The sequence below is a fragment of the Amphibalanus amphitrite genome, unplaced genomic scaffold (genome assembly GCF_019059575.1).
Source record: "Amphibalanus amphitrite isolate SeventyFive unplaced genomic scaffold, NRLGWU_Aamphi_draft 001082F_arrow, whole genome shotgun sequence".
NCBI lineage: Eukaryota > Metazoa > Arthropoda > Thecostraca > Balanomorpha > Balanidae > Amphibalanus > Amphibalanus amphitrite.
In genome coordinates, this window is record NW_024882576.1 from 219,035 (window position 1) to 235,630 (window position 16,596).

At 50.9% G+C, this 16,596-nt stretch overlaps 1 protein-coding gene across 2 annotated transcripts in view; it reads right to left on the minus strand.

Moving 5' to 3' along the window:
* Nucleotides 1-8,212, minus strand: part of LOC122369885 (echinoderm microtubule-associated protein-like 2) — a 32,864-nt gene extending 24,652 nt beyond the window's left edge. For both annotated transcript variants that reach the window (XM_043344992.1, XM_043344991.1), the window contains exon 1: nucleotides 7,997-8,212. In XM_043344992.1, coding sequence (XP_043200927.1) covers nucleotides 7,997-8,102 — 106 coding nt within the window. In that variant the 5' untranslated portion in view covers nucleotides 8,103-8,212. The remainder of the gene's footprint in view (nucleotides 1-7,996) is intronic.
* Nucleotides 8,213-16,596: the final 8,384 nt, after the last annotated feature.

The window sequence follows — 16,596 nt, forward strand, 5'->3', positions numbered from 1 at the left end:
CTGGTAGGTATGCACTGCAGCACCTAAGGTCTAACCAGGCTTTCACAACATGCGCATTGCACATGGCACATTGCGCAGGATAATAGGACCCATCCGAGACTCGTAATTGTTGTCTAGGATCGCAATTTTTCAATCAAGTAAGGGGTCACCACATTCTCCACTGGTCTGTATATCGAGAGGAGTGTTCGGATGTTGTCGGACCAGAGCAAAGCACGCCTCTGGTTGCTCAGTCTGTGGACGAGAACGGCGCGCGAGGGGCGATCGGGTGGAGGAACCGGTCCCCGGGAATTTATCCAAACAGCGGCTCTCAGTGGCTGCCTGGAGCTCCGAGCCTGCAAACGAGTAGAAATGAGGAGCTGACGGGAACTCTAACCGAGGGCAATGTTTGTGATGTGCTCGATTGGCTGAAATGACGGTGAAACGAAAAGAACGAAATGATAGGCATCATTCATCAAGCCAGCCACTTGAAAGGATGTTGTGGCAATTTGGCATCCTTGTGGCAGATGTGTGGCATCATGTGGTAACGAATTGTGGTGAAACAGTATCTTCATTACCGTCTACGGTTTACCGAGAAACATGTAAATCAAGATCGGAGGTGGAAATGTGTCTGGGGCAATGCTAACATTTATTCAAAGAAGATTGATTCCGCTTCTTTTTGCTACCGTTTGGCTTGCCTGCCATTCAGCTCGTGCCTAGTGATATATCTCCGCTTCGAATGCGGGGTAGCCTGCGGACATTTTATCGCACTCCTCCAAACTACCTCACGCTGGCTATAAAACCATATCGGAAATGTGTTTGCTAGGCGGCAAGCTCATAGTCAACCAGCTCTCGACTCTGTTTATGGCGTGAACATGTTCTCTACCGACATGGGCACGTATCTCACGTCCATGCACCGCGCATACAGCTCATGCCGCCGCCGCCGACACAGCTGTTAGCTAGCCTGTTTGAGCACCGTTGCGTCAGCGCTTTTATGTCCGTGGCCGAGCGGGATTGGCTATCGCCGACCCACGCATTCACTGGAGTGCATACACAAACCACGGCGTTATGAATTTAGCGCGTGATTTATCCCGAGGAGACTCGCGGCCATGGGTATCTATACCGCCCACAGTATTGAATCGTTGAAAGCGTTGGTCGTAAACCTGGGGCGATCGTTGGATTGGGTACTCTGATCAGCAGTTGTGTATTCAGTGGGGTTTCATATGTTCACTGTTCAGGTGATGCATTGCTTGTAACTTGTAAGCTGGTGGCTGTATATTTGATTGAAGTTAAATTGATTTTTACAAGGTGCTTGGTCAAAAAGAATTTCACTCATTGTGTTGTATGCAATCAATTTCATTGTCCATAGCACCTATATCAAACTTTTCACTTATTTGTTGGTTCTAATCTCTGAGGCTCTAAAGATTTATTTTCATTCCTCCCATAAGTGCATTTGAATTTTTTTAGTCTCTGGCGGAAATCGCCATCGTTCGGCAACAAACAGTTCTTAATAACTGAAAGGCACTCCATGCACGATAGCTCCTAATTACACCCGTGCCCAGTCCTGCAGATCGCCAATCAATCATAAAACCGAAAGGAGTCCGGACGGGGTGCCTCTATTTGATGAGCCTCAATCTACCGAGTTACAGCCATCAGCAGTCGGCAATCAGCAGTCGACATCAGGAGTTTATATAAGAAGGACCAGTCTTACTGTGTCTTCGGTATCGAGTGCACGAGTGCCGTCAGTCAAAAGCCGCACTGAGCTGTGACGCATTCAAAGAACGGTCAGTGGCCATTACCAGGAGTTCTGAAGGGGAGAGCGGTCGGTAACCAATCTCAGCACCACAGCCCCCCGACCACAACCACAAACGATGACCTAAGCAGGTCACCGGAAACTGACACGGTGCAGTAGGTAACCCCTCCCTCCCTAAGCCCTGATACAGCAGGCCGCGGGAGAAGGGACAGAGGAGGGGGGGGGGGGGTGCACAGTCAGCGCCCGGTCCGCAAGAGGGTTGACTGACAGACATAGGAAACTTGAGACGAGTGTATTCAGCAGGAGGAGCAGGCAAGACGTCATATGATACGGAGAGCTGGCACTGTTGACTGCTGATGTCATGGGCGGAGTTGAACAAGCAACAGGCAATGACAACAGCAGTCCCGGATCTAGAATGAAAGTTATAAAACATGGATAAAAACAAAGGAGCACAAATCATATGTTTGCACTTGAATACCATAAACACTTATCAGGTCAGCCACAGTAATAATCTAACTCATTTGTGTGTTTGTCGTGGTTTGCACCTTTTTGCAACTTCATTCATCTTTGTACTTCTTTAAACTAAAGTCATCCTACTTCAGTGCACAATGCAAGCAAAGCACGGTTAGTCTTCATGGAATCGAGCATGAACAGGCATGGCCCTCGACAAACGCTCGTCCGGGCGACTCACAAAACCAGGCAAGGAAGTCGAGTCATTCTTCCTGTAGCGTCTAAAACCACCAAGGCCATTGAGTGTACCGCAATTCATGAACGCCACGAGCAAACTTTACCACCTTGAAAGCGATGAATAAACTGGGTCAGAAGAAAGAATAATAAATCTGTCATTTACCTGCTGGCTGCTGGAGCCGTGACATACCCTCAGAGAAACCCAGGTCTCTACCATTCACCCTCCGTGCAGGATATTCTTCTGGGCTCGTCCATTAGGCACTGCGCTCCATTTATTGGAATGACGCACCGCACGACCGACCTAAAGAGCGGCCACCGCGCCGCGCCACGACCCCCTGTCGTGAGGCGAAACTCCCAACATTCGGCACAAGTCGAAGCGAGGCGAATTAATCCATCTATAGCCCGACTTCCATGGTCACGCCAGCCTCGTCCACTCTCACTGAGCTCCAGGGACCGTCTCAGGGTCCCAGACAGACGGTGGCGGTCTGTACAGACCACAGTCAGCCGCACCTGACCCCAGGCGGGGGTGGCCGCCATCGTCAGCCTCGGGCGGGTTACGTGATCGACTGGAAAGTAGCGACAGCCGTGGAAAGCGCCACTGCCGACTCAGCAGCCGCGGGCGTCTGATTACACACGGCACTGGTAAGGCAGGTGAAGAGTAGACATGCTTGAGAATGTTGCTTTTACTCGCGATTGATAGCTCACCAATTGCTAATACAATTGCACGCCAATGGACATCGTGATCATCCGAGGTCACTGTTCTAACACAAAACTCGTACATCTGCCGTTATCAGCGTTTCGGCGGTCAGTTAAAGTTGGCTGCAGCGCAGACGTGGCAGGAAGTCTGCTGAGCTTTCCTGCGGATGGTGACCTAACGAGATAGCTTACCAGAGCGCTGACCTCGTATCACGGCAGACATTTTTCAGAGCCGTAAAGCGTGGCCTGTTGTCTATTATCAAGACATTCTGTCAGCTCAGCTCAGAAGATCAAATAAATAAACATCTGTCATAATCAAGGACCTAAGAGCGATAGATATGCATACATTTGGTCGATAAGCAGATTTTGTTTAATAATTGGACTTAAAACCGTGGGATGTGGTGCCCCTCCGGTCGATGACATATGATCAAGGGTCAAAACTAAGCTCATCAGCAGGAACCTAAAATAAACGAATGCTTCAGATGCGGCTGATGTAGCGTGATTAATAAGGCAAGGAATTAATCTCTGGAATCTGTCATCCCTGTAATCCGAACAAAGAATGATGAACAGGCCCAACAAAGTAATAACAGGCGGACCGGTCTCAGTTGCTAAGGCCAGTGCCACGAACCAGCTCGGTCTGGACATTGGCACACCTAGGCTGCTTCTCCGTAAGGTCACTTATTCCGCCAACCTCAGATTTATGCATGCCGAGTCACCTTTTATACGACTGGGGACTCATTGATGCACCGACCATCACCGACACAAAAATTACCAACACAAATACCGCACTCCCTCGATCCGGCTGCTTGGAGTTTGACTCGTGAAGACTGACGAGCCGGTCGACCACCATTGGCCATCCCCGCGGTCCGTTCGGCTGTCTGTGAGCCGAGCTCGACCGATTCCCACGTGGACCGAGTCCGACGGACGCACAATCAGTGGCGCACCGCCGCCGGGCCGGAAATCGGCCTCCGCCCGCTCCGAGCCGGCGCGGCGGTAACGGACAGCTCCGCGGCGGTTCGACGGCGGCGGTTCGGGAGCGGTTCACCGGCGGTTCGTCAGCGGTTCGGCAGAGGGTTGGCGGCGGTTCAACGGTTTTAGGCCGGTCGTGAGAGCGGCCGGAGCGTCCAGCCGTGGCCTCACGGTTGGACGGACGTTTCCCGTCATGCATGGCGGTGGGATGGATGATGGACGGACAGAAGCGTCGGTAGGGTCAGGGCTCTCGGGATGTACAGAAAGAGGAGCATCAGAGGGGGTCAGGGCTTTCTGAGAAATATGGCGAAGTCGGTACGATGCACAAATGGTCCGAACACAACGGGCCGAGGGTCAGGATGCTGACCAATCGGTCGTGACTCATCACTCATGGTGCTGCTGAAGGTTACAGGTCAGCGAAAGGTCGGCGATCACCATACGGCATCACATGATGTTTGAGGCTACAGGCGAAGGTCAAGTCAATCATTCCATCAAAAGACACAGAAAAAGCCCCACGGCAAACGAAGCACGAGCAGTACCTGCTCAAAGCCATATACCTAGATCTCGAGCAAACAATGCCTGGTACCGCCTGTCCGTATGATGCAAACAAGCTAGCCAACTATAAATGGACAATCATCTCATCTGTACAGAGCACAGAAGCTCCACAAGATGAGTTATGCAAGGCCATGAGCTTCACAGCCTGTGCGCTGCCTGTCACTCTATCAGAACGTGGGAGGCTGAGCGTTGATATATAAATGCATCAGGACCTTGTGCGATGTATGTATAGTGTATACCTAAACCTATGTATGTATATGTTACATCGCACGAGGAACATCCGCCGAGAAAGAGAGGAGGGGAGCGAGAGAGGGGAGACAGGGGAGAGAGGAAGGGGAAGAGAGAGCGAGAGAGAGAGGGAGAGAGAAGGCGAAATAGAAAGAGAAAGAGAAAGAGAAAAAGGAAGAGAAAGAGAAAGAGAAAAAGAAAGATAAAGAGACCTTGAAGAGATCTACGATAGGTATCGACTTGATGTGCGATTGTGCGATAAATGTGCAAAAAGACTAATCGATCACCTCACTAAGGCGATTACCCGTCTTCTCTGCTTCAAAACAGCGTGAATCCAACTAGCGTAAAAACCACATCAATCACTTGGCTGACACGTCAGCGGAAAAGCAAATGTGTCGACACTCGACAGCATGTCTTGAGCGCCTCGTATCCTGGACGTATCGACGTACGTACTACCACTGAGTCACCGATTCTCACACGTGTTTCGTGTCGTGTCGTGAAAAAGTGTGCAGTACGGAACGGTACACCTGTGCTCGCATACCAGCACGGTGCGGAGTTCACGGCACAAAAATGTTCTCAACGTTTTAGCACCTCCGCTGCAGATAAATCGGCAGAAAAACAGTCGGAAACCTTGACTACAATGCGCTAACCTATAAAGTACTTGAAACATCTACATGCGCGTATGGCACCCTTTAAAGGATATCAACTTAACTCGTACCGCGTGAGCCGTCGTGAAATTCATTCTTACTCACACAATCAAAGCTCCCTTCCGGCACGACAGGAGCCCGCTAGTTAAGGACCACCTGCATTGTACCTATAGCCAGCGGCTGTTTTTGTATCAAGTAATCACTGACTGGTTTCCGGCCTCCGTGCTGATCACACCTCCCCCTCTCTCCTCCTCTCCTCTCTCTCTCTCCTCCTTTCCTCTCCCTCTCCCCTCACACCGTGACCGAACCGTGCCTGAGTGCTGGCCACTTGCATCGAATTCTCATATTTGAGCAAAGTGGAGTGGTATTTTTAATACCTACTCTGGTCTGATGACGGATTTATATAGCTTCAAATATGACGGCGTCAGACTGGGCTATTAAGCATGATATTTTCACAGTTCAGATAATACGTGAACTTTCCTATCTGATGAAGCTATCAGACAGCTAATAAAGATGTAATTATCGCCACCGATTGTCCGCTAGCCAAGACCGACAAACAGGAAGTGCGCTCTCTACGCTCGGGCAGCGGAGGGGTCTCGATTTCCGGACGTCCAGCTCTCGCCTCCCCCATGTCGCGTGTCGCGGCTGGACCCGGCCACAGGCGGTGACCCAGCCCGCTCCCGGACATTCCCCGCCGCCCCCGGGCCGTGACCGAGCCCTGCCCTCCCGGCCGCACAGAGGTGCGTGCCCTGCCACCGGCCACCCGGCACAATAGAGTCGCCGGACGTCGCGTGCGCCCGCCCGCGCCCGGCGGCGAATTTTTGGACAGATCGTGACCATTTCCCATGGCGCTCAAAGCACGGCGACAAATGTAAGCGAGCTTTGAGTTTTGGGTTGAATAGGAACTAAGGAACCAGATAATAAACACGATACTAAAAACACTGTTGAGATCCGCGAAACAAGACAACTGAGCTTTATCCCCACATTGTGGCAGTTTATGCCTCGTTCCCACAAGGAAATTGTCATTTGCCTGGCCGATAGAGGAAATACGTGTCAAATCACGCTCCCTCCGAACTGTCGACAGCTTTACAAGATCCCAATCTCCCCTGACCTTGGCCGGACAATTCACGACTGCTCGCCGGCTTTCCACGGTAAAATTATCATCTCTCGTCCAATCGGCGACCAGAGCCTCGGCCGAGGAGCACGGCCGGCCGGTCCTTCCCCATCTGGGCCTTCTCATGACACGCCCGGTGGGGGCGCATTACCGAGAGATCGCGCGGGGAAATGGGCCTACTCACATGAAAAGGGCAGATTTTCAGAAGGGGTGGTAGGGCAGCGGAAAGAGGACGACATCAAAGGCGGCACAGGATGGGACAGGGAAAGGAAAGTGGACGATTTTCCGCACATGCTGCGCTTGGGTTGTCAAGCGTATGGCTTAGTGATGAGCAGAGCATCATTCTGTAGTTGGGGGTAGTATAAGCTCGTTGCAGCATGTAATGCACGTAGCGGCTGATATCCCACACATTTGACGAATCTTGCTTGGACATGATGGCCGCATACTAATAATTAATGAGCCTTAGATACCTGTGTGGTTTCTTAGAATCTCAATGATAAATCAATAAACAAAAAAGCTTCAAATTTGCGATTCATCATTCCTGAATTTTCCGGTGAAATAAGCTTAGATAAAAGCACTTACGCCGAATAACAACAAAACAAAACAATAAGCAAATATATTATGAGATACGCTCCAATAATTAAAAACGTTCAAGCGAATAGTGTTACTCCGAGAATACTATATACAATACTTGTGAGCTCCCACTTGCCTCAATCACACCAAGGCACTCAGACCACAACGCCTCCGGAATCGATTCCATGAGAAGAGAGCTCCTCTCCGTGCCGTTCAGACGAGGCGGCCTCCGCCCCTACGTCCGCCGGTGATCGGAAACGGCATTGGCTACACCAGTCGTACTCCACCCCGTTTTAGTATGCATTGCATATCAATCATACTCGGTTGAGAAGTTAATTAACCTTTAAACATAGTAATGCGCAGAGCTTGAGCCAACTTGAACGGCATATATCACCATTGTCTGCGATATACATGCGTGTAGAAATTATAGCAGCTAGGGTGGAGTAACCATCGATAAATTCGCCCGAAAAAAGAAACGAAACGCCCGACGTGAAACGTGTTGAACATCACAAATTAATATTTCTTTGCAACATACGTTTTTCATTATAGTCAAGCACCAGCCGTTTATCGCAAGTAGAGAAAGTGAGTATGTACTTTAAGGCAGCGAGCTGTTGCTAAATGGCTGCTAGTTTTGATAATCCCTGACTCGTGAAATAGGCCAGATGTATTTGGGGAAGATTCTCCGTATTATAGGCACTTCGCACAATACTGTTCTTCCGATTAGTACCCAGAATGAGCGGCAATTAAACGCCATAAGTGCATCCCCTTCCTTAGAGTCCTCCCCTCAGAAGTCCTCACCTGTGTGGCTAAGCCGGCCCGAGGATAGCGGAGAGGAGGTCGTTCTCTCCTCGCCGTCGTGCGAGTTCCGACCCCAGGAGACGCTGCGTCTCTCGTCATGCTCCATGGCCGCTGAGGTGGACCACTGAGGCTTCAGTGGCCGGTCGACGGTCAGGTACGAAACCGCCGAACTCCGGAGGAAAAGAGCACCTCTCTGGACTCAGACAGAGATCATGACACTGGAACGAAACGGTATAATTAGACACGGGGATGCGGCCAAACTGCAGTCGCCGTGTAACACCATCCTGTAAATTCACTTAGATGGTCGTATAACTACAAAAGTGATGGCTCCTAAATACACAGACCTTTTCAGACGGAACCGCCCCTCAGTCAAACAGCCTTATTTATACTGGGAGGTATGGGGTAGAGGCACGAAATGCGTTCTGCATATTAATGTCTCTTCACGTAAACGAGCCTATTCGTGTGTTTTCCACCTTAAAAGGAGACTTGTAGGTATATTGAATAAGGAGACTCGATCCTAGTTTTCGATTTAGTGAAAATACAGAAAATATAGCACCATGCATATCAGATCATTCCATGAAAAATTAATGGCAAATACGGGGTGAAGCTTTTCTCGAGTCGCTAAAAAAATCTGCAATCCAGAACGTAATTGTCAAAACAGCAGCACCACTATCAAACTTCCGATATAGGAGCAAATAGATGGACGAAAAATCACCCTGCATGTCACCTAGCGCCGGTTGTTTTGTGCCTTCACATACAGTAGGGTGGTGGGTTATCAAGATCCACCCGGGAGGTCTCCTGGTAACACGGCCACCAATGTGACGTGCGAGGCTGACAAATGCAGTCGGATATGATTCACATAACGGCGCCGCACTGCAGCAGAGCTACAAATGTGGCGCACGAGTGTCAAACATTGGCGCACGGCGACGGATGCCAGGTGGTCGCATGGCCGCCCACATTCATCATTCATTATTGCAGGCTATCGGATCGATTGTTTGGTCAGACGTCGGGTTGTTATGGTTTCGATTGCCTGATAACACTTTCCAGGCCCTCAAAAAAATGTAACGGAAGTTAGCAGGGATTCAGCAGGGGTTCAGCAGGGATTCAGCAGGGATCGACGGCCCCTACGATTTCGCTGAATTTTGGTGGAGAGGTGCAGAATGGTGTCCTCTATCGAAAATCCTAGTGCCAAAATGCGGGGAATCCATCAGGGGGGCCACAAATCCCAAAAAACAGTATGCCCTCAGGGCACAATCGACGAACTTTGGAAACCCTACTTCTAGCCGTCAAAACAGCTAAAAATGCACGTCATTCGAAAGAGGACAAAATTTTACGTGCAACGGTACCAAATTTAGGGGGCTAGCGCCCCCCTGAACCGAACAAAACAGCTTCAAATATATGGGCCCGGGAGTATGCCCTCGGGGCATAAATAAACGTTTTCAACAATTTCAGGCCTATAACATCGACAAAATCCAGCAATATGCACATCATTGGAAAGAGCGTAATTTCCCAAACAAAAAACCCAAGTAACATTTTTCGATGGGGCCCACCTGGGGCCCACGGGACCCAATTGAAATTTGGGGCCCAATGGGGCGGCCCCTACGATTTTCTTCAAAATTTGCACAGACACTCTCCTGGGCCCCCTCTTCAATCTGGCTGAAGAAACCTACCGGGGAATCCAAAGGAAGGGGCCCAAAGAGGGCCCCAAAGAGGCCCTTTCTAAGTATTGCCCCTAATTTCGCGACCAACCCCGGCAATATGCACATCATTGGAAAGAGCGTAATTTCCCAAACAAAAAACCCAAGTAACATTTTTTGATGGGGCCCACCTGGGGCCCACGGGACCCAATTGAAATTTGGGGCCCAATGGGGCGGCCCCTACGATTTTCTTCAAAATTTGCACAGACACTCTCCTGGGCCCCCTCTTCAATCTGGCTGAAGAAACCTACCGGGGAATCCAAAGGAAGGGGCCCAAAGAGGGCCCCAAAGAGGCCCTTTCTAAGTATTGCCCCTAATTTCGCGACCGACCCCGGCAATATGCACATCATTGGAAAGAGCGTAATTTCCCAAACAAAAAACCCAAGTAACATTTTTCGATGGGGCCCACCTGGGGCCCACGGGACCCAATTGAAATTTGGGGCCCAATGGGGCGGCCCCTACGATTTTCTTCAAAATTTGCACAGACACTCTCCTGGGCCCCCTCTTCAATCTGGCTGAAGAAACCTACCGGGGAATCCAAAGGAAGGGGCCCAAAGAGGGCCCCAAAGAGGCCCTTTCTAAGTATTGCCCCTAATTTCGCGACCAACCCCGGCAATATGCACATTATTGGAAAGAGCGTTATTTCCCAAACAAAAAACCCAAGTAACATTTTTCGATGGGGCCCACCTGGGGCCCACGGGACCCAATTGAAATTTGGGGCCCAATGGGGTGGCCCCTACGATTTTCTTCAAAATTTGCACAGACACTCTCCTGGGCCCCCTCTTCAATCTGGCTGAAGAAACCTACCGGGGAATCCAAAGGAAGGGGCCCAAAGAGGGCCCCAAAGAGGCCCTTTCTAAGTATTGCCCCTAATTTCGCGACCAACCCCGGCAATATGCACATCATTGGAAAGAGCGTAATTTCCCAAACAAAAACCCAAGTAACATTTTTCGATGGGGCCCACCTGGGGCCCACGGGACCCAATTGAAATTTGGGGCCCAATGGGGCGGCCCCTACGATTTTCTTCAAAATTTGCACAGACACTCTTCTGGGCCCCCTCTTCAATCTGGCTGAAGAAACCTACCGGGGAATCCAAAAGAAGGAGCCCAAAGAGGGCCCCAAAGAGGCCCTTTCTAAGTATTGCCCCTAATTTCGCGACCGACCCCGGCAATATGCACATCATTGGAAAGAGCGTAATTTCCCAAACAAAAAACCCAAGTAACATTTTTCGATGGGGCCCACCTGGGGCCCACGGGATCCAATTGAAATTTGGGGCCCAATGGGGCGGCCCCTACGATTTTCTTCAAAATTTGCACAGACACTCTCCTGGGCCCCCTCTTCAATCTTGCTGAAGAAACCTACCGGGGAATCCAAAGGAAGGGGCCCAAAGAGGGCCCCAAAGAGGCCCTTTCTAAGTATTGCCCCTATTTTCGCGACCAACCCCGGCAACATGCACATCATTGGAAAGAGCGTAATTTCCCAAACAAAAAACCCAAGTAACATTTTTCGATGGGGCCCACCTGGGGCCCACGGGACCCAATTGAAATTTGGGGCCCAATGGGGCGGCCCCTACGATTTTCTTCAAAATTTGCACAGACACTCTCCTGGGCCCCCTCTTCAATCTGGCTGAAGAAACCTACCGGGGAATCCAAAGGAAGGGGCCCAAAGAGGGCCCCAAAGAGGCCCTTTCTAAGTATTGCCCCTAATTTCGCGACCAACCCCGGCAATATGCACATCATTGGAAAGAGCGTAATTTCCCAAACAAAAAACCCAAGTAACATTTTTCGATGGGGCCCACCTGGGGCCCACGGGACCCAATTGAAATTTGGGGCCCAATGGGGCGGCCCCTACGATTTTCTTCAAAATTTGCACAGACACTCTCCTGGGCCCCCTCTTCAATCTGGCTGAAGAAACCTACCGGGGAATCCAAAGGAAGGGGCCCAAAGAGGGCCCCAAAGAGGCCCTTTCTAAGTATTGCCCCTAATTTCGCGACCGACCCCGGCAATATGCACATCATTGGAAAGAGCGTAATTTCCCAAACAAAAAACCCAAGTAACATTTTTCGATGGGGCCCACCTGGGGCCCACGGGACCCAATTGAAATTTGGGGCCCAATGGGGCGGCCCCTACGATTTTCTTCAAAATTTGCACAGACACTCTCCTGGGCCCCCTCTTCAATCTGGCTGAAGAAACCTACCGGGGAATCCAAAGGAAGGGGCCCAAAGAGGGCCCCAAAGAGGCCCTTTCTAAGTATTGCCCCTAATTTCGCGACCAACCCCGGCAATATGCACATTATTGGAAAGAGCGTTATTTCCCAAACAAAAAACCCAAGTAACATTTTTCGATGGGGCCCACCTGGGGCCCACGGGACCCAATTGAAATTTGGGGCCCAATGGGGTGGCCCCTACGATTTTCTTCAAAATTTGCACAGACACTCTCCTGGGCCCCCTCTTCAATCTGGCTGAAGAAACCTACCGGGGAATCCAAAGGAAGGGGCCCAAAGAGGGCCCCAAAGAGGCCCTTTCTAAGTATTGCCCCTAATTTCGCGACCAACCCCGGCAATATGCACATCATTGGAAAGAGCGTAATTTCCCAAACAAAAAACCCAAGTAACATTTTTCGATGGGGCCCACCTGGGGCCCACGGGACCCAATTGAAATTTGGGGCCCAATGGGGCGGCCCCTACGATTTTCTTCAAAATTTGCACAGACACTCTTCTGGGCCCCCTCTTCAATCTGGCTGAAGAAACCTACCGGGGAATCCAAAAGAAGGAGCCCAAAGAGGGCCCCAAAGAGGCCCTTTCTAAGTATTGCCCCTAATTTCGCGACCGACCCCGGCAATATGCACATCATTGGAAAGAGCGTAATTTCCCAAACAAAAAACCCAAGTAACATTTTTCGATGGGGCCCACCTGGGGCCCACGGGATCCAATTGAAATTTGGGGCCCAATGGGGCGGCCCCTACGATTTTCTTCAAAATTTGCACAGACACTCTCCTGGGCCCCCTCTTCAATCTTGCTGAAGAAACCTACCGGGGAATCCAAAGGAAGGGGCCCAAAGAGGGCCCCAAAGAGGCCCTTTCTAAGTATTGCCCCTATTTTCGCGACCAACCCCGGCAATATGCACATCATTGGAAAGAGCGTAATTTCCCAAACAAAAAACCCAAGTAACATTTTTCGATGGGGCCCACCTGGGGCCCACGGGACCCAATTGAAATTTGGGGCCCAATGGGGCGGCCCCTACGATTTTCTTCAAAATTTGCACAGACACTCTCCTGGGCCCCCTCTTCAATCTGGCTGAAGAAACCTACCGGGGAATCCAAAGGAAGGGGCCCAAAGAGGGCCCCAAAGAGGCCCTTTCTAAGTATTGCCCCTAATTTCGCGACCAACCCCGGCAATATGCACATCATTGGAAAGAGCGTAATTTCCCAAACAAAAAACCCAAGTAACATTTTTCGATGGGGCCCACCTGGGGCCCACGGGACCCAATTGAAATTTGGGGCCCAATGGGGCGGCCCCTACGATTTTCTTCAAAATTTGCACAGACACTCTCCTGGGCCCCCTCTTCAATCTGGCTGAAGAAACCTACCGGGGAATTCAAAGGAAGGGGCCCAAAGAGGGCCCCAAAGAGGCCCTTTCTAAGTATTGCCCCTAATTTCGCGACCAACCCCGGTAATATGCACATCATTGGAAAGAGCGTAATTTCCCAAACAAAAAACCCAAGTAACATTTTTCGATGGGGCCCACCTGGGGCCCACGGAACCCAATTGAAATTTGGGGCCCAATGGGGCGGCCCCTACGATTTTCTTCAAAATTTGCACAGACACTCTCCTGGGCCCCCTCTTCAATCTGGCTGAAGAAACCTACCGGGGAATCCAAAGGAAGGGGCCCAAAGAGGGCCCCAAAGAGGCCCTTTCTAAGTATTGCCCCTAATTTTGCGACCAACCCCGGCAATATGCACATCATTGGAAAGAGCGTAATTTCCCAAACAAAAAACCCAAGTAACATTTTTCGATGGGGCCCACCTGGGGCCCACGGGACCCAATTGAAATTTGGGGCCCAATGGGGCGGCCCCTACGATTTTCTTCAAAATTTGCACAGACACTCTCCTGGGCCCCCTCTTCAATCTGGCTGAAGAAACCTACCGGGGAATCCAAAGGAAGGGGCCCAAAGAGGGCCCCAAAGAGACCCTTTCTAAGTATTGCCCCTAATTTCGCGACCAACCCCGGCAATATGCACATCATTGGAAAGAGCGTAATTTCCCAAACAAAAAACCCAAGTAACATTTTTCGATGGGGCCCACCTGGGGCCCACGGGACCCAATTGAAATTTGGGGCCCAATGGGGCGGCCCCTACGATTTTCTTCAAAATTTGCACAGACACTCTCCTGGGCCCCCTCTTCAATCTGGCTGAAGAAACCTACCGGGGAATCCAAAGGAAGGGGCCCAAAGAGGGCCCCAAAGAGGCCCTTTCTAAGTATTGCCCCTAATTTCGCGACCAACCCCGGCAATATGCACATCATTGGAAAGAGCGTAATTTCCCAAACAAAAAACACAAGTAACATTTTTCGATGGGGCCCACCTGGGGCCCACGGGACCCAATTGAAATTTGGGGCCCAATGGGGCGGCCCCTACGATTTTCTTCAAAATTTGCACAGACACTCTCCTGGGCCCCCTCTTCAATCTGGCTGAAGAAACCTACCGGGGAATCCAAAGGAAGGGGCCCAAAGAGGGCCCCAAAGAGGCCCTTTCTAAGTATTGCCCCTAATTTCGCGACCAACCCCGGCAATATGCACATCATTGGAAAGAGCGTAATTTCCCAAACAAAAATCCCAAGTAACATTTTTGATGGGGCCCACCTGGGGCCAACGGGACCCAATTGAAATTTGGGGCCCAATGGGGCGGCCCCTACGATTTTCTTCAAAATATGCACAGACACTCTCCTGGGCCCCCTCTTCAATCTGGCTGAAGAAACCTACCGGGGAATCCAAAGGAAGGGGCCCAAAGAGGGCCCCAAAGAGGCCCTTTCTAAGTATTGCCCCTAATTTCGCGACCGACCCCGGCAATATGCACATCATTGGAAAGAGCGTAATTTCCCAAACAAAAAACCCAAGTAACATTTTTCGATGGGGCCCTCCTGGGGCTCACGGGACCCAATTGAAATTTGGGGCCCAATGGGGCGGCCCCTACGATTTTCTTCAAAATTTGCACAGACACTCTCCTGGGCCCCCTCTTCAATCTGGCTGAAGAAACCTACCACCGGGGAATCCAAAGGAAGGGGCCCAAAGAGGGCCCCAAAGAGGCCCTTTCTAAGTATTGCCCCTAATTTCGCGACCGACCCCGGCAATATGCACATCATTGGAAAGAGCGTAATTTCCCAAACAAAAAACCCAAGTAACATTTTTCGATGGGGCCCACCTGGGGCCCACGGGACCCAATTGAAATTTGGGGCCCAATGGGGCGGCCCCTACGATTTTCTTCAAAATTTGCACAGACACTCTCCTGGGCCCCCTCTTCAATCTGGCTGAAGAAACCTACCGGGGAATCCAAAGGAAGGGGCCCAAAGAGGGCCCCAAAGAGGCCCTTTCTTAGTATTGCCCCTAATTTCGCGACCAACCCCGGCAATATGCACATCATTGGAAAGAGCGTAATTTCCCAAACAAAAAACCCAAGTAACATTTTTCGATGGGGCCCACCTGGGGCCCACGGGACCCAATTGAAATTTGGGGCCCAATGGGGCGGCCCCTACGATTTTCTTCAAAATTTGCCCAGACACTCTCCTGGGCCCCCTCTTCAATCTGGCTGAAGAAACCTACCGGGGAATCCAAAGGAAGGGGCCCAAAGAGGGCCCCAAAGAGGCCCTTTCTAAGTATTGCCCCTAATTTCGCGACCAACCCCGGCAATATGCACATCATTGGAAAGAGCGTAATTTCCCAAACAAAAAACCCAAGTAACATTTTTTGATGGGGCCCACCTGGGGCCCACGGGACCCAATTGAAATTTGGGGCCCAATGGGGCGGCCCCTACGATTTTCTTCAAAATTTGCACAGACACTCTCCTGGGCCCCCTCTTCAATCTGGCTGAAGAAACCTACCGGGGAATCCAAAGGAAGGGGCCCAAAGAGGGCCCCAAAGAGGCCCTTTCTAAGTATTGACCCTAATTTCGCGACCGACCCCGGCAATATACACATCATTGGAAAGAGCGTAATTTCCCAAACAAAAAACCCAAGTAACATTTTTCGATGGGGCCCACCTGGGGCCCACGGGACCCAATTGAAATTTGGGGCCCAATGGGGCGGCCCCTACGATTTTCTTCAAAATTTGCACAGACACTCTCCTGGGCCCCCTCTTCAATCTGGCTGAAGAAACCTACCGGGGAATCCAAAGGAAGGGGCCCAAAGAGGGCCCCAAAGAGGCCCTTTCTAAGGATTGCCCCTAATTTCGCGACCAACCCCGGCAATATGCACATCATTGGAAAGAGCGTAATTTCCCAAACAAAAAACCCAAGTAACATTTTTCGATGGGGCCCACCTGGGGCCCACGGGACCCAATTGAAATTTGGGGCCCAATGGGGCGGCCCCTACGATTTTCTTCAAAATTTGCACAGACACTCTCCTGGGCCCCCTCTTCCTCCCCCAAAGAGGGAAAGGGCCTCTTTGGGGCCCTCTTTGGGCCCCTTCCTTTGGATTCCCCGGTAGGTTTCTTCACCCAGATTGAAGAGGGGGCCCAGGAGAGTGTCTGTGCAAATTTTGAAGAAAATCGTAGGGGCCGCCCCATTGGGCCCCAAATTTCAATTGGGTCCCGTGGGCCCCAGGTGGGCCCCATCGAAAAATGTTACTTGGGTTTTTTGTTTGGGAAATTACGCTCTTTCCAATGATGTGCATATTGCCGGGGTCGGTCGCGAAATT